This window comes from Pectinophora gossypiella, chromosome 28 (assembly GCF_024362695.1).
Source record: "Pectinophora gossypiella chromosome 28, ilPecGoss1.1, whole genome shotgun sequence".
Taxonomy (NCBI): Eukaryota; Metazoa; Arthropoda; class Insecta; order Lepidoptera; family Gelechiidae; genus Pectinophora; species Pectinophora gossypiella.
The window spans coordinates 2,561,971-2,587,215 of NC_065431.1; the positions used below are offsets into that span (position 1 = coordinate 2,561,971).

Here is a 25,245-nt window from a genome sequence, read left to right on the forward strand (position 1 = left end):
GGTTGCTTCGCAGCGACGCGCAGGTGTATGGACAGAACAATACATATCTCTTTCGCACTCAGCTGTATTCTATCTTCCTGTCCTGCTGTCAAATTAACTTGAAAAAAATTTTGCGGGTAGTTCAAAATTTCGTTACCCCACAGCCACTCGTAGATGTATGGGCAGAATACACTTGTCTCTTTCGCACACGGCTGTATGGTATATTTCTGTTCTGTTTTTAAATGAATCAGTCACTCACACTTCAACTCCTACGCACACTACGACGCGCCCCGGTTTATTGTTACAACTATGTTACAAGAGATTTCAAGAAAAGAAATAGCTATATGAAGTATTGTATGTACCCCGTCTTTGTCGTTTATCCATCATGGCGCACACGACGATGCATCCCAAATATGTCACTGCGCAAGTCGAACACTCGCTATTAACGTATGCGGTCCTAGTACTCGATTTTACGGCCGTGGAATTATTTTCCGGAGTTACAAAAAAAATATCTTTACTGTCTCGTGTGTAATGGCTATACTATACAGTAAGCAGTAACTTACACCAATAAGTAGGGACTAGTAGCTTAACGTGCTTTCCGAAGCACGGATCATCTTACTTTTTTGAAGATATGTCCCCACCGGGATTCGAACCCGGGACCTCCGAATCGTGGGCCCAATGCTCACTGAAGCACGGAGGCCGTTAAAATTGATATGTATTTGTCGTCTGAATGTACCAGGAAAGCATAAACAACAGGAGATAAAATTATGAATGAGAATTCTTCATACTTGATGTCGGCGGAGAGTTCAAAATTTGCTAATTTCATAGCCAATGTACCAGGAAATCATAAGTTTGTAGGAGGTCGTTAGCACCGAGCCCTGTTCTTTGACAGCTGCGCTGTCAGACCAATACTTCTCTCTTTCGCACTCAGCTGTACGCTATCTATCTGTCCTGTTGTCAATTTAAAATGTTTAAATATATATTGCGGGTAGTTAAAAATTGTGTTGCTTCGTTGCGATTCGCAGACGTATAGACAGAACAATACCTATCTCTTTTGCACTAGGCTATATGCTATATTTCTGTTCTTGTCAAATTAATCATTCATATTTCCGAACGTTCCATTTATCACCGATAATCGGATCGGCCGTCATGCACGGATTTTATCTGGCCGACTTTTTGTAGTGTTGGTTTATTTCACTTATTGCAATCGGTAACGTTCCATTTTCCCCTGCGAAAAATCTGTCATCGAAAACAACTGTGAATATGTAAATAACTTGTAAATGACTCGCGCAAAGACAAAGTTCTTTGCGAATATTTTCTTTGTAAATATTTTTGTTAGGCTATTTAGGAATTGATTTGACATTCTTTGATGTATAAGTTGTATTGTAAATATAACTCGAATATTTTCTTTGTAAATATTTTTGTTAGGCTATTTAGGAATTGATTTGACATTCTTTGATGTATAAGTTGTATTGTAAATATAACTGAAGACATTAATGAAGATTACCTACTGAAGACGTTACTACTCAAAAATTACAAAAGCAAAATGATATCACTGAAGACATTATTTATCGGATTATACATGAAGCTATAAAATTGAAAACTAAGGACGTTACCTGACACCTGAAGAGTGAAGACTGAAGACATTTTCTGGGTGTTTCTCCAAAAAAGATCAAGATCACCAAAGACTAGGCTGTATGGGCTAAGTTCCCTTTGCCTGCCCGAATGGGCAAATAATTAAAAAAAAACAATTATAAGTGGAAGTCAATAAATATAATCATTACCGTAAACTTGAAAATGTCCTAGAATCTTTTGTTTTTTGTAAACATCATGTTGGGACTTATGTATGTCGCTGACTTACGTAAGTTCTAACTGAATATTTGTTTTTTTTTTTTTATATTTTTGCGTTTACAGTAATGATATTGTTCTAAGATCCACCCACGTAGGGTCCGCGCCACAAAACTGTCCCGCCAATGACTCGTGGCGGCGGCCGTCGCTATTTTTAAATTGAAATCCGCGGGAATTCTTTCGTGACGCGGGCGCCTCTCTCGGCTTTTCGGCAACTTTGAAAAAATAAAACAATGTATAAAAATAACTTTATTTCAAAAATAAGAGTAAAAAAATCGTAACAAAAATCAAAATTCACTTTTACTTAAATAATAAAAAAATAAGATATTTCAAAAGCTTGCCGTATTGTTTGTCTCAAAATCTTTGGATTTTGTTTGGAATTTTGACAAATGTTAGGAATATTTTATTAAAAATCAACATTCGTATAAAAATATATAAATGTATTTTGTTCGCTTACATTATTATTATAATAACTTATTACTATTTTATCTGAAAAGATTAAGAAATTAAAACGGTAGGTATTAATCTTAAGTCCTTTTGAAGAATATTATTTTCATGATTTCCGTTAAAGTAAGAAAGCATCAGAAAGAGATAGGTACTTATACATCTCTCATCTCTTTCGTAGGTACTAAGCTGTATACCGTTAGTGCGAAAGAGACATATCTCACGTCCCTTTCGTACTATGCGATGTACTATATCTCTATCCTGCTTTCATTCCAATCAATATAATTAATAATATTTTTATCAATAACACAACTAAATTTACAATAATTACTACTATTTGAGCCGATAATTAATTAATTACAGTTGAATCTTAAAAATATGTTTTGGTTGTATGTTGTTTAAATATTTTGTAAAATGTTTATGGTTCTACCCGAAACTTATAATGTACATACGTAATAACTGAATAAAAATATGAATTTAAGAGATTATGGGATGCTAATATTGTCATTTTTTTGATGTAATGGCTAGACCAACCCGCAGTGGAGCAGTGTGGTGGAGTATGCTGCATACCCTCTCAGGTTGATGGAAGTGGGACTTATATGGGCTGTTTATGTTATGGCTAAACCAAATCAAATCAAAATGAACTTTTCAGTTGATTGGATGTTTCTCCACCAACCCGCAGTGGAGCAGCGTGGTGGAGTATGCTCCTTACCCGCTCTAGTTCGCCAGGGGGCGATTTTTTATGAGTAATTCTATCCCGTTATAACCCAACTTTTACAATACACCAAAAATAAAACCCATATAAAGAAATATTCTTCTTCTTACCGTATTGGTAGAATCCTTTATAAGTACATAATTCCGCTTTACCAATAAAAAATAAACAAGCTTTGAACATGTACTTAAGTATTGGACCCCGATTCCTGCAGACGCCATATAATTTTATTTTAAGTTATACCTGTCATTTTCTTATCCGTTGAAAAAGAAAGGGACGAGTAGAAGAATTAAGTAGACAGCACGTCAAACGGATTGCAAACCAGCGAGACGCCTATTTTATTCGCACGGGTTATTCATTCATTTTCATATTAACTTGTTGACAATCATCCGTCCCTTTCCTTTTCGGCGGATAAGAAAATGACGGGTATAGCTTAAAATAAAATTAGGAGGTGGGACCTACACAGTGACCTACACACGAAGCTACACAGTTAAAAGTCAAAGGCCTTAAACTGAGTCAAGTACTTACATATGATATACACATAATTTGTACGATATTTAATAGCAGGTGTATTTAACATAACACCACGCTTCCGTCCCGGAAGGGGTAGGCAGAGGTGTATTATACACCCACTTCTTGCCGTCTATGTTTAAGTCAGATCCGAAAGTAAGATGATCCGTGCTACGGAAGGCACGTTAAGCCGTTGGTCCCGGTTACTATTTACTGGGTTATGAGATGTATTCCAGCCTCATCAACCCTGGTGTCAGGGTTATTATTGAGCCGCCAAATGCCCCTGACATGGCTCATGTAACGACTACATACTTACATCAGTAAGTAGCAACCGGGACCAACAGCATCATCTTACTGTCGGACAATCAGGTGATCAGCCTATGTCCTAACCAAACTAGTGATCACAAAATGATATTGCGTGGTTATGTTAGCAAAAATCTCGTCAAAATGGTTTATTTTGAATGTATTCACCATGTGATGATCATCATCATCAATTTAAGAGCCACGCTCTTGTCGGTGTAGCATTTTCCATTCCAGTCTATCAAACGCCAATACCTTGACTTCCCTATAAGACACGACGGTAACCTTTTCTTTAATCTGTTCCATGTAAGATCTTCTTGGTCTTCCCCTTCCTCTCTTTCCTTCTAGCTTGTATTGTGTTGTGGTGATAAACTAGGGAGCTCAGTGGCGCAGCGGTCAACGCGCTCGGTCTGCGATTGTTGAAGTAAAGCAACTTTCGCAAAGGCCGGTCATAGGATGGGTGACCACAAAAAAAAAAGAAAAAAGTTTTCATCTCGAGTTCCTCCGTGCTTCGGAAGGCACGTTAAGCCGTTGGTCCCGGCTGCATTAGCAGTCGTTAATAACCATCAATCCGCACTGGGCCCGCGTGATGGTTTAAGGCCCGAACTGCCTATCCATCCATAGGGAAGGCCCGTGCCCCAGCAGTGGGGACGTTAATGGGCTGGTGATGATGATAAACTAGTTAAAACAACATTGAGAGCGTTCTCCATAACACGTACAAAGCCAGGACGTAGAAAACAATCCTTACTATCTGATGCAGATAGTATAACCTGAAACAAAACAAATAAAAAATAAGTTAATAACTAATAATGTTAATTTTTAATGTGATTCAAGCGCAATAAAGAGTTTTTGTATTGTATTGTTAATAACTAAAAAATAAATAAATAAAAGAGTTTTATTTCTGTAAATCTATAACAGACAAGTTACAGGGGCTTCCCTAAAAGTAGTCGGATGACACTTGTGATGGGAATGCCTCGCTCTTCCAACGCAATCAGTACAATTAGATTTACGCTATACTGTCTAGGCTTATCAAATCAACTATCATCATGATATAAGAAAACCAGCGGGCCTAGCACCGTAAGCACGCGACTCTTTCTCGCCGCGACAGAGATCACCTGTCTCTTTCTGTGCAGTACTGTGAGAGAGTGACAGGTGACGTATGTCGAGGCGAGAAAGAATCGCACACTAAAGCCTAGGTTACACAGTGCGAGCTATCATGCGAGCTGACCGAGTTAGTTATTGAGGTGCAGCTACTACGCACGTGTGACCGCATCATACGAGTTACTGTCATATGCGAGTGGGACAGTTACTTCAACATTTTTTGTTTTTACTCGCTACTTGCCTTCCCCCACCACACCATTCGCACGCCGCTCGGTCGTCAACTCGCGACTCGCACGATTTTGCGAAATGACAGTAGCTCATACGCTCGGGCCCACACCGGGTAAGGTGCTTCTTGTTTGGGCGACATGATAGAATTGAAATTAATTTAAAAAAAAACTAAAAAGAAAATCATTAATTTTGCGACGGAAAATTCCATTTGATATCAACTCAGAATCATGGTCTCAATTATCCCTCAAAGTTTTCGTTACGATGTCACTAACACCCTGTATACATAGCCATACAAATATATATGGGTGTTAGTGACATCGTAACGAATACTGAGGGGGATGAATCAGTTCATTATTCTGAGTTAATATCAAGTGGATGTTTTTTAGATATCAACTCAGAATGATAAACAAAAAGGAAGAAGGATTATTTCGTACCTTCTCCACTTAATCCTGGCTTGTGGCAGCGTGTTGTCTCCTTCCTTGAACAGGTACCGCCTGATGCCCGCCAGGTATTCTTCGAAATACTCGCTCCACTGCACTTCTGACATGCTGAACGGGAATATCTGTTAAAGAATAGGAGGGGTTAAAAAGCCCACAATGAAGCTATTCACTTTCTTCTTCTTATCGTGTGCAATCGCTTTCAGGGTGTTAGTGACATAGTAACGAAAACTTTGAGGGATGATTCAGACCATGATTCTGAGTTGATATCAAGTGGAATTATCCGTTGCAATAGTACAGAACTGATAATAATTTTAAAAAATACTTAAAACTTCATGACTTTTCCGATAGGAAATTCCACTTGATATCGACTCAGAATCATGGTCTGAATCATCCCCTTCAGTATTCGTTACGGTGTCACTAACACCCATACGGACTTGTATGACTAAGTATCTGTATGTACTTGTATGGGGTGTTGTAAGTGACATCGTAACAAATATTGAGAGGAGTGATTCCGCTGATTATCAAGTCCATCGCCATTCCAAAGCCAAAAATATTAAAACAATCGTGAATTTTGCGACGGAAAATTCCACTTGATATTAACCCAGAATCATCTGAATCATCCCCCTTAGTATTCGTTACGATATCACTAACACCCTGTATAAAAATATTGTTGCTTGTCTTTGATTACTTGTAGTTCTGCCCACCCTACTGGGAGTTAAAGGTGTGAGCTTATGTCAAAATAGGTACCTTCCGGTCGTCAGGCGCAGTTCTCTCCCACAGTTCTCGGGTCCTCACGTTGCAGAACTGGATCTCGCGCGTGCAGAAGTAGCTGATCACTGAAGAGAACTTGTGGATCTTACGGTACACCTTCAGCATTCTGGAGACAGGATAAAGGCAAAATTCTAATTTAAAAGTGGGTCCCACCGCCATCTATTGTCGTCGAAAATTATATTTTCGTTATATAATTTAAACGAACCTCACAGAGGGCAGCAGTAACTGTCAGTACTATTCAGAGGCGGAGGACGGGAGTCCTAGTATGGCTTTGTAATAGACTACTCTGGGCACCTTCCCCCTTGCGTCAGACAGAGTACTGCGGGGCGGAAGGCAAGAGGGAAACCACTGCCATATTTTTCCCTAAAAAAGTAGCATGGAAAATGTTGCGCCGACAAGAGCGTGGCTCTGATTGATGATGATAATTTGAACGGCGACAATAGATGGCGTAAGTGTAGCCACACCATTGGATGATCAAATGTTTTTTTTTGTCATAGATATATTAAGGTAAGTACTTAAATGAGCTCTACACCTTTTTGCCACTACTTGAAGGTCTAGAGGATCTACAAACAATACAAAATATTATATAAACCTTTCCTATTTTCTTCAGGTTTACTCTAAGCTATTGACAACTTCCTTAAATGTTCTTTTTTTATTTCTTATTATTTGAAACTACATATAAAAAAGTTTTGTAAAGGATTATTTACGTTTATTTGGAACATAACATATATTTTTTGTTGTTGTATTTTTTTTGACGTGACTTATTGTAGATTTGCCGCAGATTAACTACTTGGCCGGACAAATGGGAAGCGCTGAGGGCTCTCACCCAGTACAACATTTAAGACAACAGGCCTGAGGGTGCCCATTTGGGCGTTAAATTAATCGACCCTAGTGGGTCGATAGAGATAAGCGCTGAATGAGGGAAATCGTCGACCACGCCGACGGGATCGGTATTGGGGTTCTGAAGTGTTTGGTGTCGCGAGCTGATTGGCTGCCTCTATGACTAGAGTAATCGGATCCAGGATAAAGTCGCAAGCTTATGTTATGTATGTTATCATACTCACTTTGGCTTCTTCCCCACACACACGGCCAGCCCGTCGACCAGCGCAGCGGGGATCAGGTGGAGGAACAACATGTAGAACCTGTTCAGGTGCACTGATGGAGTCAGCTTCAGGCAGATGTACCTGCGAATATTCATCATCATCATCATCAGCTCATTAACGTCCCCACTGCTGGGGCACGGGCTTTTCCTATGGATGGATAGGGAGATCGGGCTTTAACCATCACGCGGGCCCAGTGCGGATTGATGGTTATTAACGACTGCTAATGCAGCCGGGACCAACGGCTTAACGTGCCTTCCGAAGCACGGAGGAGCTCGAGATGAAAACTTTTTTTTTTTGTGGTCACCCATCCTATGACCGGCATTTGCGAAAGTTGCTTAACTTCAACAATCGCAGACCGAGCGCGTTTATCGCTGCGCCACCAAGCTCCTCAAAATATATTCAAAATATATCGCGAATATTCACATTCATATTACTTAACTGAAGAAATAGGATATAGATTGGGCATGACTTGTTGAATATAATAATTATTAGGGAGCGGGAAAATAAAATGCGTCATTCGTCGTTCCTCCATTTTGTATCTATTTGGCGTTGGTCACCAGCGCCATCTGTTGGTTGTTTTGGTTACTACTTTACAATTTTCCTATCATAAAATATGGATGTTGCTAGCTAGCTAAACTAAATTGTTACAATAGGTTTGCGCTAGATGGCGCTTGTCTGCGACATTAACCACGGAATAGACAAGAGAGATTGGAAGGCAATACAAGTATGAACAAATAGTTTACACTTTAACTTTGCACTCCATTCGTCCGCTAAGTTTACGACGCACGGAGCTCCGCGATAGTATAAAGGGTGTTAGTGACATCGTAACGAAACCTTTGAGGGATGATTCTGACCATGATTCTCAGTTGATGCTATTACTATCATGTGGGTTGTGAGGTGGAATACCAACCTCATCAACCCTGGTGTCAGGGTTATTATTGAGCCGCCAAAGGCCCCTGACATGGCCCATGTAACAACTACTTACTTACATCAGTAAGTAGTAACCGGGACCAACGGCTTAACGTGCATTCCGAAGCACGTATCATCTTACTTTTGGACAATCAGGTGATCAGCCTGTAATGTCCTAACCAAACTACTTCACAAAGTGATTTTTGTGATTTGTCCCCACCGGGATTCGAACCCGGGACCTCCGCATCGTGAGCCCAACGCTCAACCACTGGACCACGGAGGCCAGTTCAGTTCAGTTCGGGGCTCAGTTGACATCAAGTGGAATTTTCCGTCGCAAAAGCATGGATCTGAAAACAATTAAAAAAAACCACAAAAATTTTCATAAATTTATATCTATATATCAACTCAGAATCATGGTCTGAATCGTCCCCCTCAGATTCGTTACAATGTCAATAACACCCATACCTACTTGTATGGCTATCTGTATGCTTACTAGGTTTACCTCACCCCCTCGGTTTTACTTTAGTCTTCAATCGTATGGCGCCACACGTCACACACACAGATGCGCGTGTACGATAACGTCAATGTGTGATGTGTTATCGCCCACGGCAAATGGCAACACTGGGGACGTATCAAATCATTATTTTAAAAAGAAGAAAACGGAAAACAGTGGTGCCATCTGCCGTAAGTGACAGATATCTCGTTTAGGCGCGAATACAAGGTTTTATTAGTGGCAGTTATGGCCGGCAGCGGCCTATTTGCTCTTCGACCGCCCAGGAGTCAACTACATCTTGCACTAGGTTTTGGGTAAAAATAAACTGAAATATTAATGTAAGTGTTGATTTTGTTATACTGTTATTTAAAATTGGTATTGTAATAAATATATTTGTAAACTGTGTAATAATTATGTTGTTTCTTTAATAGATGTCTGTGTCAAACGAGGTGTTTTGTATGAAGTGTCAGACGTGTGCCTTGGTTGTGAAGATAGTGAGGTTGCGCAGTTATGGAGGGAGATTTCTGCAATGGATGATGATGGCTCACCACACAGCGTTGGAGAACGGATGGAGGTCCACCCTGGCCATGTTCTGCTTCATGAAGTCCCCCCACGTGATTCTGTTCTCCACCGAGCTCACGTAGTTAAAGATGGGCGGCTCCGGCGGTGGAGTACTGGTGGAGAAAGAAGGAAATACCATTAACACTTCGGCGGACAATGGCCTTCCATGAGAAGTGAGGGACTTTCCAGGCTACATTCACCAAAAACAATACAGACAGATTTAACGTGATAATTACCTATTTTCTCATTACTCGGGTACATAATTATTCCAAAATACAATGTCATGGCAGAAGTATATATAAAAATAATTGTTGCTTGATATTTGGATCACATTATGTATCAGAATTATGTTGCTACCTATATAATCATTGCTTCTCTTTATTTTGATCAGAATAATAATGGGTGGAAGATGTAATTGTGCCAGGGCGTAATAAAAAGGGTCATTATTCATACCCAAGAGGAGCTCAGTGGCGCAGCGGTAAACGCGCTCGGTCTGCGATTGTTGAAGTTAAGCAACTTTCACAAAGGCCGGTCATAGGATGGGTGACCACAAAAAAAAAAGTTTTCATCTCGAGCTCCTCCGTGCTTCGGCACGTTAAGCCGTTGGTCCCGGCTGCATTAGCAGTCGTTAATAACCACCAATCCGCACTGGACCCGCGTGGTGGTTTAAGGCCCGATCTCCCTATCCATCCATAGGGAAGGCCCGTGCCCCAGCAGTGGGGACGTTAATGGGCTGGTGATGATGGTGATGATTCATACCCAAACACATAGATAAAAAATATTTTCATAAAATCACTTTCAATTAGAATTATGTGCTCTTACAAACTAATAATATTAAAAATTGGACAGGCGTCCCCAAACTAGGCGGGTGCCTGTATCTTGGGGAACCAGTTAACAATTTTAAGCCTTATGTAAATAAAAAGTAGAAATTTTTTTTAATATAAAGAAAGAGGTAAGTTAATGAAATTAGAAGGTTAAACGCAGGAAAATCTGTACAGCGGCATCTATATTGTTTTTGAGGAACGTAGAAGAAGGTAGAGGTCGTAGGTTGCCTGGAAGAGATTGCTACCTTAGCAATAAGGCCGCCTGTTGTACTACCAATTTAATTATAATACTAATGTATTTTTAATGTGATTCAAGTGCAATAAATTTCTTCTATGCTGTTCTGGGAGCAAATAAAAAACATAGAACACGTTCAGCTGCTTCTCTTCCCGGGCATGTCGTAAAAACCGACAGAGGGATTGTGTCCTCTAACATGATGGACTAGTGTTATGGGCGATAGGCTGATCCCTTATCACCATAAGGTTCATCATATCCATCTTTGGACTTCGTATCAACAGTGGCTGCAAGTTGTCTTTGATTACTTGTGGCTCTGCCCACTCCATTAGGGATTATGGCGTGAGTTTATGTATGTATGTATGTCAAGTGCAATAAAGAGTTTTTGTATTGTATTGTATTGTAGCCTGGAAAGTCCCTCATTGGGTCTGATTCCGAGAATGATGAATAGAACTTAGGCGGGATGGGTGTGTACTGCCGCCAAAGGATGTTTTCGTGGCACCTAACAGGAGCATAGTACCCCGCTAGCCACAAGTTGGTAGTGTGACTAGGGATCGACGATCCAACGGTGTTATGTTGGAAGTTGTATATATGCGTCTGTGTAAACTTCGATAGCGCGTTTCACGACTGCTTCAAAACTGCAATATTGAATGTGGCGCCATCTGTTGCATGTGGGCGGAACTAGCTGGCCAACTAGTTGGGTCCGCCACAGAACATAACCTACCTCTGTTTGTAAGCGTTGTGGACATGTGCCGCGGCGACCATCAGGCAGTTGACAACCAGGTCCACTGGTACTATATCCGCCGTCACGGACTCGCTGCAGTTCAGGGTGCGCAGGATACCCGTTGCTGGAATATATTACATTTTTTTTAGAACAATATACCTCTAGGACTCGCTCATGAAACGGGAATCGCTGATGTAGGGCGTAAAGCCGCCAGACTTAAATGGGATTGGGCCTGAGATATTTGTCGCATGCAACCTGAACGGTGAGCACGGATCGTCACGCATTGGATGCCTCATGACGGGTACAGGCGTCGTGGTAGATCTTGAAGGAGACGGCGTGACGACTTGGACGCTTGCCGGAGGGGTGGCCACTTCGACCCACAGAACCGCGAAAAATGGAAAGAGGAAGAAGACCTTTGCCCAGCAGTGGGATCTTGTAGGCTAGATTAGATGAGAATATAGGACTCAAGCCGTGTATAGCCGTGGTAGCCCAATTGGTAAAACGCTTGCCTCCCACTGTGAGGTTGCAGGTTCGAATCCAGCACAGGCCTAAATGATTGTCGAATTTGTTTTCGACTTCATTTTTGGGATCATAAATGATTATCACGTGCCCAGCGGTGAAGGAAAACATCGTGAGGAAACCCATATTGCCGAGAAATGCATTTTCGGAGGTATGTGACCTAACCTGTATTGGGCTGGTTTTCCTTTTCTGTATCTAAGTTTATTTTAAGTTATAAGTACCTGTCATTTTCTTATCCATCAAAAAGGAAAGGAACGGGTAATCGACATGCATAAAATTTATGAAAAACACGCCAATTTTAGGCAGAAATTTAAAAACCCTTCCAAAAATTTGTTATTGGCCAATAACCCGACAGAATTAACTTGACAGCACACGTCAAACAGATTGGATATACTGTGAGGCCTATTTAATTTGCCCGGGATTTTCATTCATTTTGAAATTGACAGTTGTCAATCATCCGTCCCTTTCCTTTACGGCGGATAAGAAAATGCAGCGTATAACTTAAAATAAAATTAGGTGTCTGCAGTAATCGGGGCCAGTATCTAGGTATATTGATCTAAGTAAGTACTTATAATCACTAATTGTACTTACCACTGCCGACAGAAACGCCTGTGGGTCCGTACATATTGTCGATCCAACATTTTAATGGTTCCTTCGCTGTTGACGTCACTGTAAAATAAATATTGACATTTTATCATTCTATTTTTTCATCATATAATCGTATCGTTGGTCCCGGTTACTACTTACTGTGTAAGTACGTAGTCGTTATAAATGAGTCATGTCAGGGGCCTTTGGCGGCTCAATAGTAACCCTGACACCAGGGTTGATGAGGTTAGTAATTCGCCTCAAAACCCACACGATAGAAGAAGATCATATAATCATTTCATTTTATCATCATATAACAGCCTCCGTGGTCTAGTGGTTAGAGCGTTAGGCTCACGATCTGGAGGTCCGGGTTCGATTCCCGATGGGGACATTGTCGAAATCACTTTGTGAGACTGTCCTTTGTTTGGTAAGGACTTTTCAGGCTTGAATCACCTGATTGTCCGAAAAAGTAAGATGATTCCGTGCTTCGGAGGGCACGTAAAGCCGTTGGTCCCGGCTATTAGCCGTAAAAAACACCTCCACCAACCCGCAGTGGAGCAGCGTGGTGGAGTATGCTCCATACCCCCTCCGGTTGATTGAGGGGAGGCCTGTGCCCAGCAGTGGGACGTATATAGGCAGTTTATGATTATGATATTATCATTCTATTTATCTCCGGCTCGAACCCCAGCACCAGAGATGCATCAATACATTAATAGACGAATTATTACATTAATTAAAACACATAATAACGGGTTCTTACCGCGTTTAAAGTAGGGATATGAGACTCCCGATATTTCGACACTGTTGCAAGTGCCATGATCACGGGATGACTGATGAGATTGGAGTGGAGTAGGTAGATCCATAATTTTCTACGGGCAGACATATCTGTCTACCCTCTTTCTTTGCCGCTTGTTTATGTGCTTGTTGCCGTTATTATGTGTTTTAATTATGATAATAACCGCGTAAACTTAAAACAATGTATTACATTAATTATTAATTTATCTTTTCAATAACACAGTTGGCTCGACCGTTATAGACGGCGATACGGCTCACCTATCACCTTCTTCTTCTATTGTGTGGGTTGGGAGGTGGAGTACCAACCTCATCAACCATGGCCGGATCGGGAATTTGTGGGGCCCTGGGCTGAAACTACTTGGGGGCCTATCTTAATAACATAACATAACATAACAAATACTTTATTGCACAAACAGGAAAAAAAAAAAAAACAAAATACAAAACAAAAGAGAAATAGAATTAGTACAACAGGCGGCCTTATTGCTAAGTAGCAATCTCTTCCAGGCAACCTTTAAGTATAGGAGATATTGAATATTAGGTAATACTCAACTAATAGCAAAAAATATTTTAACAGACTTTTTTTTTTTCAAATTATGGTCTACTTTTTAGCGGGATCTGGGGTCCCCTTGTAACCCCGGGGCCCTGGGCTGCAGCCCAATCAGCCCATAGGTAGATCCGGTCATGTCATCAACCCAACTTGTGTTACAATACAATACACTACGATTGATGGCTGTGGTAGTCCACCTCGCAACCCACACGATAGAAGAAGTCTACATTTTCTTCATCTTCAGGTTAGATAAAGGGACCCTGTGGAAATCTCCATATTAAAGTAGAATTTAAAAGAATCTCACCTATGGCCGGTCGGAATATTCCGATGGGCATGCCACCAGCGTTGACCCTCAATTCCTTCTCCGCTAGAGCTTTGGTAAATGTGTACGTGTTCGGCCACGGGCCCAAGATACTGAAACGGAGAGAAAGAAGAGTTATTATCGTCCTACACTGCAAATGTTGTGTGCACCTATAATTGGCTTATGTAACAGTCTAATTCCAGATGTAACTTTTATTTTATTTAATGTTTTATTATATAAGCTGTTGGTGTACCTTTTTTATAAATAAATATTAATTTTTATTTTATTTATTTATTTAAATAAAAGAATAAAATAATAAAAATTACACACTGCAATCATTACACTTTGTCATCTTTAATATGTTTGTAATTAAATACAAGAGCTTTATTTAAATAGGTATACCAACAGTACACATATTGTAAAGTTATAAAATGCAAAATTTTAAATTAGTTTTTGTATATGGGTATTTTCCGTCGTAAAATTCATATTTTTTTGTAATTAAAACACATAATAACACATAATAGTTTTAATTAAAATAATAACCGCGTAAACTTAAAACAATGTATATTTTTTTGTGTTTTTTTTTTTAAATTACTTTTAAGTATTTTCAATTCTATACTTTTACGATGGAAAACACCCACCTCCTTGTATGGCTACCTGCTCCTACTTTTACGGGGTGTAATTGACAGCGTAACAAATACTGAGGGGGATGATTCAGACCATGATTCTGAGTTAATAAGTGTAATTTCCTATCGGAACTTTCATGAAAAGAATTACTGTTTTTTTTTCATTATTTTCAATTTCATAACTCCACTTGATATCAACTCAGAATCATGGTCTGAATCATCCCTCAAAGTTGTCGTTACGATGTCACTTAGACCCTGTATACATCAATATCGACGTATAAGTATGTGGAATTGTATATATTATATATCCATCTTAGGCCTCGTCAATGCCTTCGGGCAAGTCTGGGGCCAATAGCAAACCTATCAAAAGTAAATATATATATACGTACGGAGGAGCTCGGTGGCGCAGCGGTTAACGCGCTCGGTCTGCTATTGTTGAAGTTAAGCAACTTTCGCAAAGGCCGGTCATAGGATGGGTGACCACAAAAAAAAAAGTTTTCATCTCGAGCTCCTCCGTGCTTCGGAAGGCACGTTAAGCCGTTGGTCCCGGCTGCATTAGCAGTCGTTAACAACCATCAATCCGCACTGGGCCCGCGTGATGGTTTAAGGCCCGACCTCCCTATCCAGGGAAGGCCCGTGCCCCAGCAGTGGGGACGTTAATGGGCTGATGATGATACGTACGTAGGTAAAGCGTTGTCGATCTCGCTGTCTGTCAGTTTGTCGACCATCTGATGCAGCTGCTCACAGTTCGCGTCGCACGAGTAGAACCTCTCCTCGATGAGGGGTAGGTGCGAGTTTGAGTATGCCGTCGATATGTGCATCAGTACCTGATAAATGAATACATAAATAAAACCCACAAAACCCTCATTTTATTATTTTTATTTGTATGTCATTTCCATATTCAAATACAATTTTTTCAAAAATATCTTTATTCAGTAGGTAACATAGTTAGGTACACTTTGAATCGTCAATATATATACATATATAATAATATCTCGGGCCTATGGAGTCCCGGACTTTTGGAAGGCGTGTGTGGGGCCAAAGCCAACTCGTAGAGGCCCCTTAAGACAGTTTAATCTAAATGTGGTGTGACACCAACCGGCGATTATCCCTGTATGCACTATGGGAGTGCACCCAAAGACCGGGGTTCGTGTAGGATATTATTAAAAAAAAATACAAGTTTTAAATAATCTTTATTCTCAATAAGAATAAAAATTCACTTACTTATTTGAGAATATAAAAACCAAGTAAGTATACTTTCAAAAGCATTTTGAGGGTATGTGATAAATAAAAAATAAACATAATAGATAATAGACTACTCTGGGCGCCATCCCACTCGCGTCAGACAGTGTACTGCGGGGCGGAAGGCAAAAGGGAAACCACTGTGCTAATTTTCCTAAAAAGTAGCGTGGAGAATGCTACACCGACAAGAGCGTGGCTCTTAAATTAGTGATGTGATGTGATAAATAAGAGCTACAATGGTCCTGATTCCTGAAGACACCTCCTAATTTTATTTTAAGTTATACCCGTCATTTTCTTATTCGCCGAAAAGGAAAGGGACGGGGGATAGACAACACAGTTAATTTTGACATTAATGAGTATGAATGAATAGTCCAGGCAAATTAAATAGGCATCTCGTTGATTTGCAATCCATTTGACGTGCTGTCTACTTAACTCTGTCGGGTTACTGCCGATGAAAATTTTTTAGACGGTTGTTTTGGATTTCTGCTTGAAATTGACGTGTGTTCCATAAATTTTATGCCTGTCGATTACCCGTCCCTTTCTTTTTCAACGGGTAAGAAAATGACAGGTATAACTTAAAATAAAATTAGGTGGTGTCTGCAGGAATTAGCACCAATATGTAATTTAATTTTTGACGTTCAAAAAGCGCTAACTATGTATTAAGCCAATTTTGAGGAATAAATACAGGGTGTTAGTAACATCGTAACGAAAACTTTGAAGGATGAGTCCGACTATGGTTCTGAGTTAATATCAAGTGGAATTTTCCATCGCAAAAGTATAGAATTGAAAATAATTTAAAAAAACTAAAAAAAATGTGAATTTTGCGACGGAAAATTCCACTTGGTATCAACTCAGAGTCATGGTCTGACTCATCCCCCTCAGTATTCGTTACGATGTCACTAACACCCTGTATTTTTGTTTTTTTTTTGCACGCTTTAGTCTTATCTTATTAAGGAGAAAAAAAAAATACTGAGAATTATCGAGGACAGAAGAGGCAAGATGATTGGACACCTAATAAGACACGACGAATTTATTGAAAACATCATAGAAGGAAAGAGAGGAAGGAGAAGACCAAGAAGAGCTTACATGGAACAGATTAAAGAAAAAGTTAACGTCGTGTCTTATAGGGAAGTCAAGGAATTGGTTTTTGATAGACTGGAATGGAAAATGCGACACCGACAAGAGCGTGGCTCTTAAATTGATGATGATGACTAGTCTTATCAAACTTACGTCAAGTCCCTTCATGTCCCTTGCAAGTCGCAGGAGGTGTAGCGGTGCCCTCACGTTGGTGACCAGCGCTGCTCGCAGGTGCTCATCAAACTTCACTGTTGCTGCCGAATGGAAAATTATGTTCACCTGCAATAATAAAAGTAAATATATTTACTTAAATCGAAAAGAGATCTGAATCGGATAGGACTTTTTTTTTCTTTAATTTTATTGAGGGTTTCTCTTTCTCTATTTAAGAGCTGCGCTCTTGTCGGTGGAGTAATCGCCATTCTTCTCTTCTTCCCGCCAAAACCTTCACCTCCCGATACGACACGACCCGTACCTTCTCTTTTATTTGTTTCATAAATGTTATCCCAGGTCTACCCCTTCCTCTCTTCCCTTAAATTTTTCCTTCTATTTATTTTTTCTTCTATTTCTTTTTTTTATGGAGTGTTTATTCTGATGATTTTTATTTGCTCTGTTCTGGGAGCAAATAAAAAACATAGAACACGTTCAGCTGCCTGTCTCCCCGGGCATGTCGTAAAAACCGACAGAGGGATTGTGTCCTCTGACACGATGGACTAATGTTATGGGCGATAGGCTGATCCCTTATCACCATAAGGTTTATCATATCCAGCTTACGACATCGTATCAGTGGCTGCAAATTATCTTTGATTACTTGTGGCTCTGCCCACCCCATTAGGGATTACGGGCGTGAGTTTGTAGCAGAGTACAAACTCTGCACATACTGGCCTATTGTTCTGACTATCATCATTTTAAATTACGAAATTCTCATTCCATTCCATTCCATTCGCATTTCCTTTCATTTTACTCACTTTTGACTCACTGAATCCCCAACCTTAATAAAAACAACAAGTATATTATACTGTTTAGGGCCGTGTCCTCTAATTCCTAAGTCTTGATTCTTTTGTGAAGTGTGTATATTGTGAACTATGTATATTCCTATCCTGTTTGTGAAGTGTTTTTAATAAACTGTATATATTCCTGCTTGCTGTTGCTTCTACTTTATCATCGTCATCACCAATCATTCCCCTACTCTGCCGGCACGTCGGGATACCATATATTATGAGAACGAAGGATCCTCACCACCCAGCGTGCCGCAAGTTTATGTATGTATGTATGTTTATTCTGATTAGAATATGCCACCCTCATAGTACTCACAGCTTTGTATTTAATGACCGAGGTTTAACAGATATTTCTACAAGTTTGTACATTGCCCCAGCTGCTTCCGACCTGGGAGCTGCTAGGACACTGTTACAGAACCCTACTTCACCATTATAATTACTGAAACATAAATGAAACATGACTTGACCCATGGGGGTTAAAATGACCACATCAAAGCAATTCATCTAAGAAAGCATTAATGATGATGATGACTTCTTGAGGCACAAAGTGATTTCCACAATATCCCCAGGAGTGTTAATATGTAGTATCATATTATACAGGGTGTTAGTGACATCGTAACGAAATCTTTGAGGGATGATTCCCATCAGAGAGCCCATGATTCTGAGTTGCTATCAAGTGGATTTTCCTGTTGGAACATTCATGAAAATTTTAGTGTAAGTATTTTTTAAATTATTTTCAGTTCCATACTTTGGCGATTCCACTTGATATCAACTAAGAATTATGATCTGAATCATCCCTCAAAGTTTTCGTTACGATATCACTTAGGACATAGGGTGGGTGTGTTACCTTGTCTACTAACATCTGCCGATCGCTAATGGTCAACCCTAGACCCGCCGCTTCGCAGTCAGCCGGGACCACCACCACTTTGTGACGGAACTTCGGCACCTCCTGTTTTAGCCGGTTGAACACCTGAAAAATTTAAAACAAATCCAATTAGGTAACATACCTTTCTAAAGAAGTACCTATTTCATGAATAACCTTGCCAAATGAGATATTTTGTACGAAACGTTCATTTATTTATTTAAATAAAATCCTCCTGTTTTAGCCGGTTGAACGCTTGCAAAGATGAAAACAAATTCAATTAGGTATTAATATACCTTTCTAAAGAAGTACCTAAGTACCTATTTAATGGAGAACCTTGCCATATATGAGATATTTTGTACGACACGTTCATTTTTTACATAATCGTAGCTATTTAACAGAAAATATACAAATTCCTATTTTATTTTACTATTTGTTTATATTGCGCACTTACTTTTATATGTCGGATTTCTGTTTACTCGGATGAGGATAAAAACTAGAAACTCAAATGTAGGTGGCAGCACTGTTGAGTGTTCGTAAATGTTGACAGTTCTCCATACTGTCCAGCTAAAGTTCGTGAAAAATTGCTGTAAAATGTGAAGCAAGGTGGAGTGTGTCCCGTCTGAAGGATGGTTACGAAAAAGAAAAGCAGCCAGTTGGAAAAAGGCAGTTTTGATTGAAAATAAGTTTTTCTAAATTTTCTTCTTTCCGATCTTTAAGGAGTAAATATAACACCTATGATTTTGCAGTTAAACGCTGCGCTTAAAACAATATGTTTGTTTACTCAAATAGTATGGGGAACTGTCAAAATTTAAGAACACTCAACAGTAGCGATATCTGATGGAGGACATAAGGTAGATTTCATCCTTAAAGTCGCAAGACGAAGTATGTACCCACACCTTACCGAGCTTTCTGTTAGACCAACGTGATAGGTGGTGAGCCGTATCATCGTCTATATTGGTCAAGCCAACTGTTACCATATAATATGTGTACAGACCTATTAAGTTACTTATTTGTGCATCATTGATCAAATATAATCATCCTCATCATCATAAATGATCATCCTTGTTAATTGTAAGTCTCTTTTTTTGACGTGACTTATTGTAGATTTGCCGCAGATGGCATTAACTACTTGGCCGGACAAATGGGGAGCGCTGAAGGCTCTCACCCGGTACAACGTTTAAGACAACAGGCCTGAGCGTGCCCAGTTGGGCGCGAACCTCGGCTCAGGGCGTCGTCTGTGAGGATAAATATTTGAAAGAATTAATCGACCCTATTGGGTCGACAGCGATAAGCGCTGAATGAGAGAAATCGTGGACCACGTCGGGTCCTGAAGTGTTTGGTGCCGCGAGCTGATTGGCCGCCTCTATGGCTAGAGTTGTATGTCTCAGAACTAAGTATGTATAGTTAAGTAAGTATAATGTAAATATAACATTGTTTGCGAACATAAGATAAATACTTATGGATTTGCAACGGAAAACAAATAGCAATTAGAATCTATTTTCTATGGAAATGTTGCATGTTTTGTAAATAAATAATAATATTGCACTTCTTTGCAAATATTATGTCAAGTAAGTAATTAATATATAAGCACTTCGTAAGTACCCACATTGTATAAAAGTAATACCTACAAGCACCTCATAGGTAGGTACATTATACACTTTACTAAAAGACTAAATAAGGAAAATAATATATAGGATGTATGTAACATCGTAACGAATACTAAGGGGGTGATTCAGACCATGATTTTGAGTTAATCTCATGTGGACATTTTCCACATACTTAATCCAAATATCAAGAAAAATAAAATGTTTTAAATATGCTTCTGCAATAACATTGTATTTTTAAATAATTATGTAAGTACCCGAGTAATGAGAAAATAGGTCTCTTCTTTTATCGTGTGTTGCGAGGTGGAAGTACCAAGGGTTACTATTGAGCCGCCTAAGGCCCCTGACATGGCTCATGTCATCATCACATCATCAGTCCATTAATGTCCCCACTCCTGGGGCACGGGCCTTCCCTATGGATGGATAGGGAGATCGGGCCTTAAACCATCACGCGGGCCCAGTGCGGATTGATGGTTATTAACGACTGCTAATGCAGCCGGGACCAACGGTTTTAACGTGCCTTCCGAAGCACGGAGGAGCTCGAGATGAAAACTTTTTTTTTGTGGTCACCCATCCTATTACCGGCGTCTGCGAAAGTTGCTTAACTTCAACAATCGCAGCCCGAGCGCGTTTACTACTTATACTATACTACTACTACTTATTATATCTACACTGGTCCTACATTCTTCTAGACAATATGTGATGGATGTCCATCAAAATTTATAATAAACTGCCTAACATATTAAAAGAAGAAAAAAGTGACAAAATCTTTATTAAAAAAATAAAAGAACTTCTAATTAATAAATGTTACTACAGAACTAGTGAATATATTAATGATACTGATGTAACTATGTAAAAAGGTCCTTCTCTCTTTTAAATTTCTATATTGTTGTGCCCGAAAGGGTCTGTGATGTGAAACTCATAATGTAACTTACAAACTTGTACACCATAGTATGCAAATAAAGAATATTGAATATTTATTGAGATTTTTGAATGAGTGTCTGGGGCAGAGCTGCTAGACGTCCCGATTTTGGCGGGAGGTCCCGATTTTTAAATCAAAATTTAATGTCCCGCACGGGACAGGCTCAGTCCCGCTTTTTTTTTCAAGACGAATAAGACGCAACTATTTAATGATAGGGTAAAATCTGATTAAAAATATTATTTTTTTATTAAAGTACATTTTCTATGGATATTTTTGCTATCTATTGTCACGTAAATGTAATTTGAACTCAAATTAAAAGATAAATATTCAAAAACTTTTTATTATATACGTTTTTTACTATGTCCCGCTTTCGACGAAAGAATCCCGCTTTTTTCACTCAACATACATACATAAACTCACGCCTATTTCCCACCGGGGTAAGCAGAGACTATAGAATTCCATTTGCTTCGATCCTGACAAACTTGATACAGTAACTAGTAACTTCATACACTCAAAAAGTTCCGAAATCCGGACTTGGCAAAAAAAAATCTGGCAACGCTGGTCTGGGGAGTGTTTTTGGTAAAAGGTCAAGGTGGAAGTCGTCATGAAACCTCGTTTTAAAAGCAAAAACAAATAAGTGCTTACTCCTACTTTGCATACTGTTCCGGCCTTCGCTTCGTCTTATGTTTGTTAGTAAATATTTTAAGGTCTTTTTAAATAAATTATTCTTGAAAAGTCCTACTTTAACGCATCACAAGTATTATTTTATCACTTGCACTTCGTCGTTAAATATTGTATGCTAATGTATGTGCAAGTTCATGTGCAATATAAGTATGTATATGTGACGTATGTTGCTTAGTAACAGATCTACAACTGCTGTTTTTTGAGTGTCATTTTTCTCTCTCCGAATAAAATATTGTTTTTACGTTGCACAAACGCCTTTTCATCTGCCACAGTATATAATAATATAATTTGGTCCAAAACTTAAAAAAAATGTCATGTTGGTTTAAGTGATTCTTGTATTGCAAGCGAAAATTGACCTTTTGGCATAGAGCATAATGGCAACTCTCCGCTCCCCACCAGCGTCTGAGTTAGGTTTACCTCAACCCCCCAAATTTTTCATGGTTTTTTCAACAGGAAAATCCACTTGATACTAACTCAGAATCATGGTCTGAATCATCCCCCTCAGTATTCGTTACGATGTCACTAACAAAGAAAGAAACATTTATTATTTAGGACACCACAGACACGGATTACATATATACACTTCTCATCAAAAAAAATCGAAACACTTCCGTTTTCATTGTTTCTGTCCGAATTTAACACAAAAAAGAATTAATACGATGAAAAAAATTACATAAATGTATAGCTGGCAGTTTGGCCATTACAGTAATAGCGAAAATTCTAAATTCAAAATTAGAATTTCATTTGTTTATCTTATAAACGAAATGAATCACTGTTTTGAGACAAATGTGTGTTTAGGCTTGGAGTACATTTAGCGTTTAAAAACTAAAAATTGGCGCCTATCCTTAAACTTTTTGTTTTTATTTCAATACTGTGACTTTGGGACGTCTGAAAAAAAGGTTTTTTTTCTAAAACGTATGGATACTTCGCCCACAGAAGCCGCCCAAGTTGTGCATTGCTGGATTCTGGCCTTAGTCAGCGTGTTGTGGCTGCAAGACTGCATCTAAGCCTGTCATCTGTTCATAGAGTCTATAAACGTTATCGGGAGACTGGTTTGTTCACGCGCCGTTCAGGATCTGGCAGGAATCGGGTCACTTCTGAGCGAGATGATCGTTTTATTGTAACAACTTCTTTAAGAAATCGACGCCTTAACGCTTTTCAACTGCAGCAGCGGCTTCGTGTTGTACGAAGGGTGGCTGTAAGTGACTCTACAATTAGAAGAAGGTTGAAGGATCGTGGACTGTACCGCATAAGCCAGCAAATGGGCCGAAATTAACTGCAGACCATCGAAGAGCGCGCCTTAACTTTGCACGTGAGCACCTAAATTGGTCATACCTACAGTGGAGAAAAGTTCTCTTTTCTGATGAGTGTAAAATTATGCTGTATGGTAACGACGGAAGGAACAAGGTCTAGAAGAGACGGAGAACGCTATGCACAATGCTGCATTGAAGAAAAGGTCAGCTATGGTGGCGGTTCGTGGACGTTTGGGGAGGAATCAGCGCCGACGGTAAGACAGAGCTTGCTTCGTGTCTGGGCCACGTCTGCCTGCACTAAACTGTCATCGGTACGTCGAAGAGTGTCTCGAGCCTCATGTGATGCCCTATGCACATTTTATTGGCAACGGCTTCATATTCATGCACGACAATGCTAGGGCTCACACCGCGGGCGTCGTACGAGATTAGCTTAACGAAGTCGATATCTCTATTATGGAATGGCCAGCAAGAAGCCCGGACATGAATCCCATTGAACATCTGTGGGATGAAATAAAGAGACGAATTCGAGCAAGAGATCCTGCCCCAGAAACACTTAGCCAGCTGCAAGATGCAATCCAAGAGGAATGGGACAATATACCACAGCATGTGATCGTGACTCTCATCCGATCGATGAAGAACCGTATGGAAGCAGTAATTAGAGCTCGGGGAGGGAATACAAGTTATTAAATAAACGTTTTTTAGCTTTTTTTTTTCATTTACGTGTGTTGTTTTATCCATTTCCTTTATACTCCATACGGAATAAAAATGACTCATTTAACAAAATACAAAACCTATCAAAAATTCATTTAAATTTAGAACATTAACATTAAGATTTGATAAGCTCATATTACTCACTATTAAACGACATTTAACATTTATTCCTAAATGTACACATTTTCTGATAATCCTGACAAAACGTAAACTTGCAAGGTGTTTCGATTTTTTTTGATGAGAAGTGTATATACATTATAATGACATCACATTAGAAGTTAACGCACACACGAAATATTTTCTATATAGAAACATGGAAAACGAACACAGAAACTGATACCTAAATTAAAATGTGACGTCATGTCGGCTTACCCATGTGTAGTGGATGGTGTCCCTAACACCCTGTATATATTATAGTATAGTAGTTAAGTGTACCTAGCTTATGTTATGTTTAGTACAGTCATGAGCAAATTAATGTACCCACTTTAGGACTCTGTCGCACTAGTATATTTTGACATTTAGTGAGACTTACAGTTCAATTTGTCAAAAAAGTTAATGTGAACTGGTACCAAAGTGTATACATATTAATGCTCGTGACCGTACCTAACTAGTATACTTACAGGATCCTCGAATATCTCCTCTATCCGGGTATAGATGTCCTTCCCCTTCTTCTGTCTCACCAGCAGGTATAAGTTCTCCACTCCAGGACACGAACGTAGAAGTTTCTCCACCAGGATTTTGCCGAGAAACCCTGAGAATAGGGCAAGATTACATTTAATTCTATACACAACTAGCTTTTTTAAAAGAGACATATTTGTGTGTGTGGGAGTGCATATCAAATTTCAAAAATCTAACTTATGCAATTTAGATTTTTTCATACAATTTTTTTCCCGCTAACTCCCATTTTGCAAAATACAGCCATAACTAAACTTTATATTTACTATGGTATGCATGCATGCTAGATTGAAAACATATTATATCTTACGCGGTTTCGATTTTTTCATACAAATGTTTTTTCCCGCTAACTCCCTTTTCCGTGGGAATTTTGCAATATCCTGTTGCAACTAAGCTTTAAGTTAACTAAGGTACCTGCATGCCAAATTTCAAGCGTCTAACTTAAGCGGTTTAGATTTTTCATACAAAAGGATTTTCCCGCTAATTCCGTTCCCGTGGGAATTCGGGAATTCCTTTCTTAGTGCACCTCTACGGTACCTAAGCTACGTCCCTTTCAAATTTCGTTTCAAAAAGTGCCTACGTTTAGCCGTTTAGGCTGTGCGTGGATATGTCAGTCATTCAGTTTCTCCTTTTATATATTTAGAAGATATTTAGAAGATAGGGTA

General features: G+C 39.3%; 1 protein-coding gene across 2 annotated transcripts in view; it reads right to left on the minus strand.

The window, feature by feature from the left end:
• Nucleotides 1-2,063: 2,063 nt before the first annotated feature.
• LOC126379177 (fatty acyl-CoA reductase wat-like) overlaps nucleotides 2,064-25,245 on the minus strand; it is a 55,179-nt gene continuing 31,997 nt past the window's right edge. For both annotated transcript variants that reach the window (XM_050027848.1, XM_050027849.1), the window contains exons 3-14: nucleotides 24,526-24,656; nucleotides 18,714-18,836; nucleotides 17,025-17,150; nucleotides 15,234-15,379; nucleotides 13,930-14,039; nucleotides 12,290-12,367; nucleotides 11,180-11,303; nucleotides 9,387-9,512; nucleotides 7,398-7,517; nucleotides 6,310-6,439; nucleotides 5,557-5,684; nucleotides 2,064-4,563 (exon numbers count right to left, since the gene is read on the minus strand). In XM_050027848.1, coding sequence (XP_049883805.1) covers nucleotides 4,476-4,563; nucleotides 5,557-5,684; nucleotides 6,310-6,439; nucleotides 7,398-7,517; nucleotides 9,387-9,512; nucleotides 11,180-11,303; nucleotides 12,290-12,367; nucleotides 13,930-14,039; nucleotides 15,234-15,379; nucleotides 17,025-17,150; nucleotides 18,714-18,836; nucleotides 24,526-24,656 — 1,430 coding nt within the window. In that variant the 3' untranslated portion in view covers nucleotides 2,064-4,475. The remainder of the gene's footprint in view (nucleotides 4,564-5,556; nucleotides 5,685-6,309; nucleotides 6,440-7,397; nucleotides 7,518-9,386; nucleotides 9,513-11,179; nucleotides 11,304-12,289; nucleotides 12,368-13,929; nucleotides 14,040-15,233; nucleotides 15,380-17,024; nucleotides 17,151-18,713; nucleotides 18,837-24,525; nucleotides 24,657-25,245) is intronic.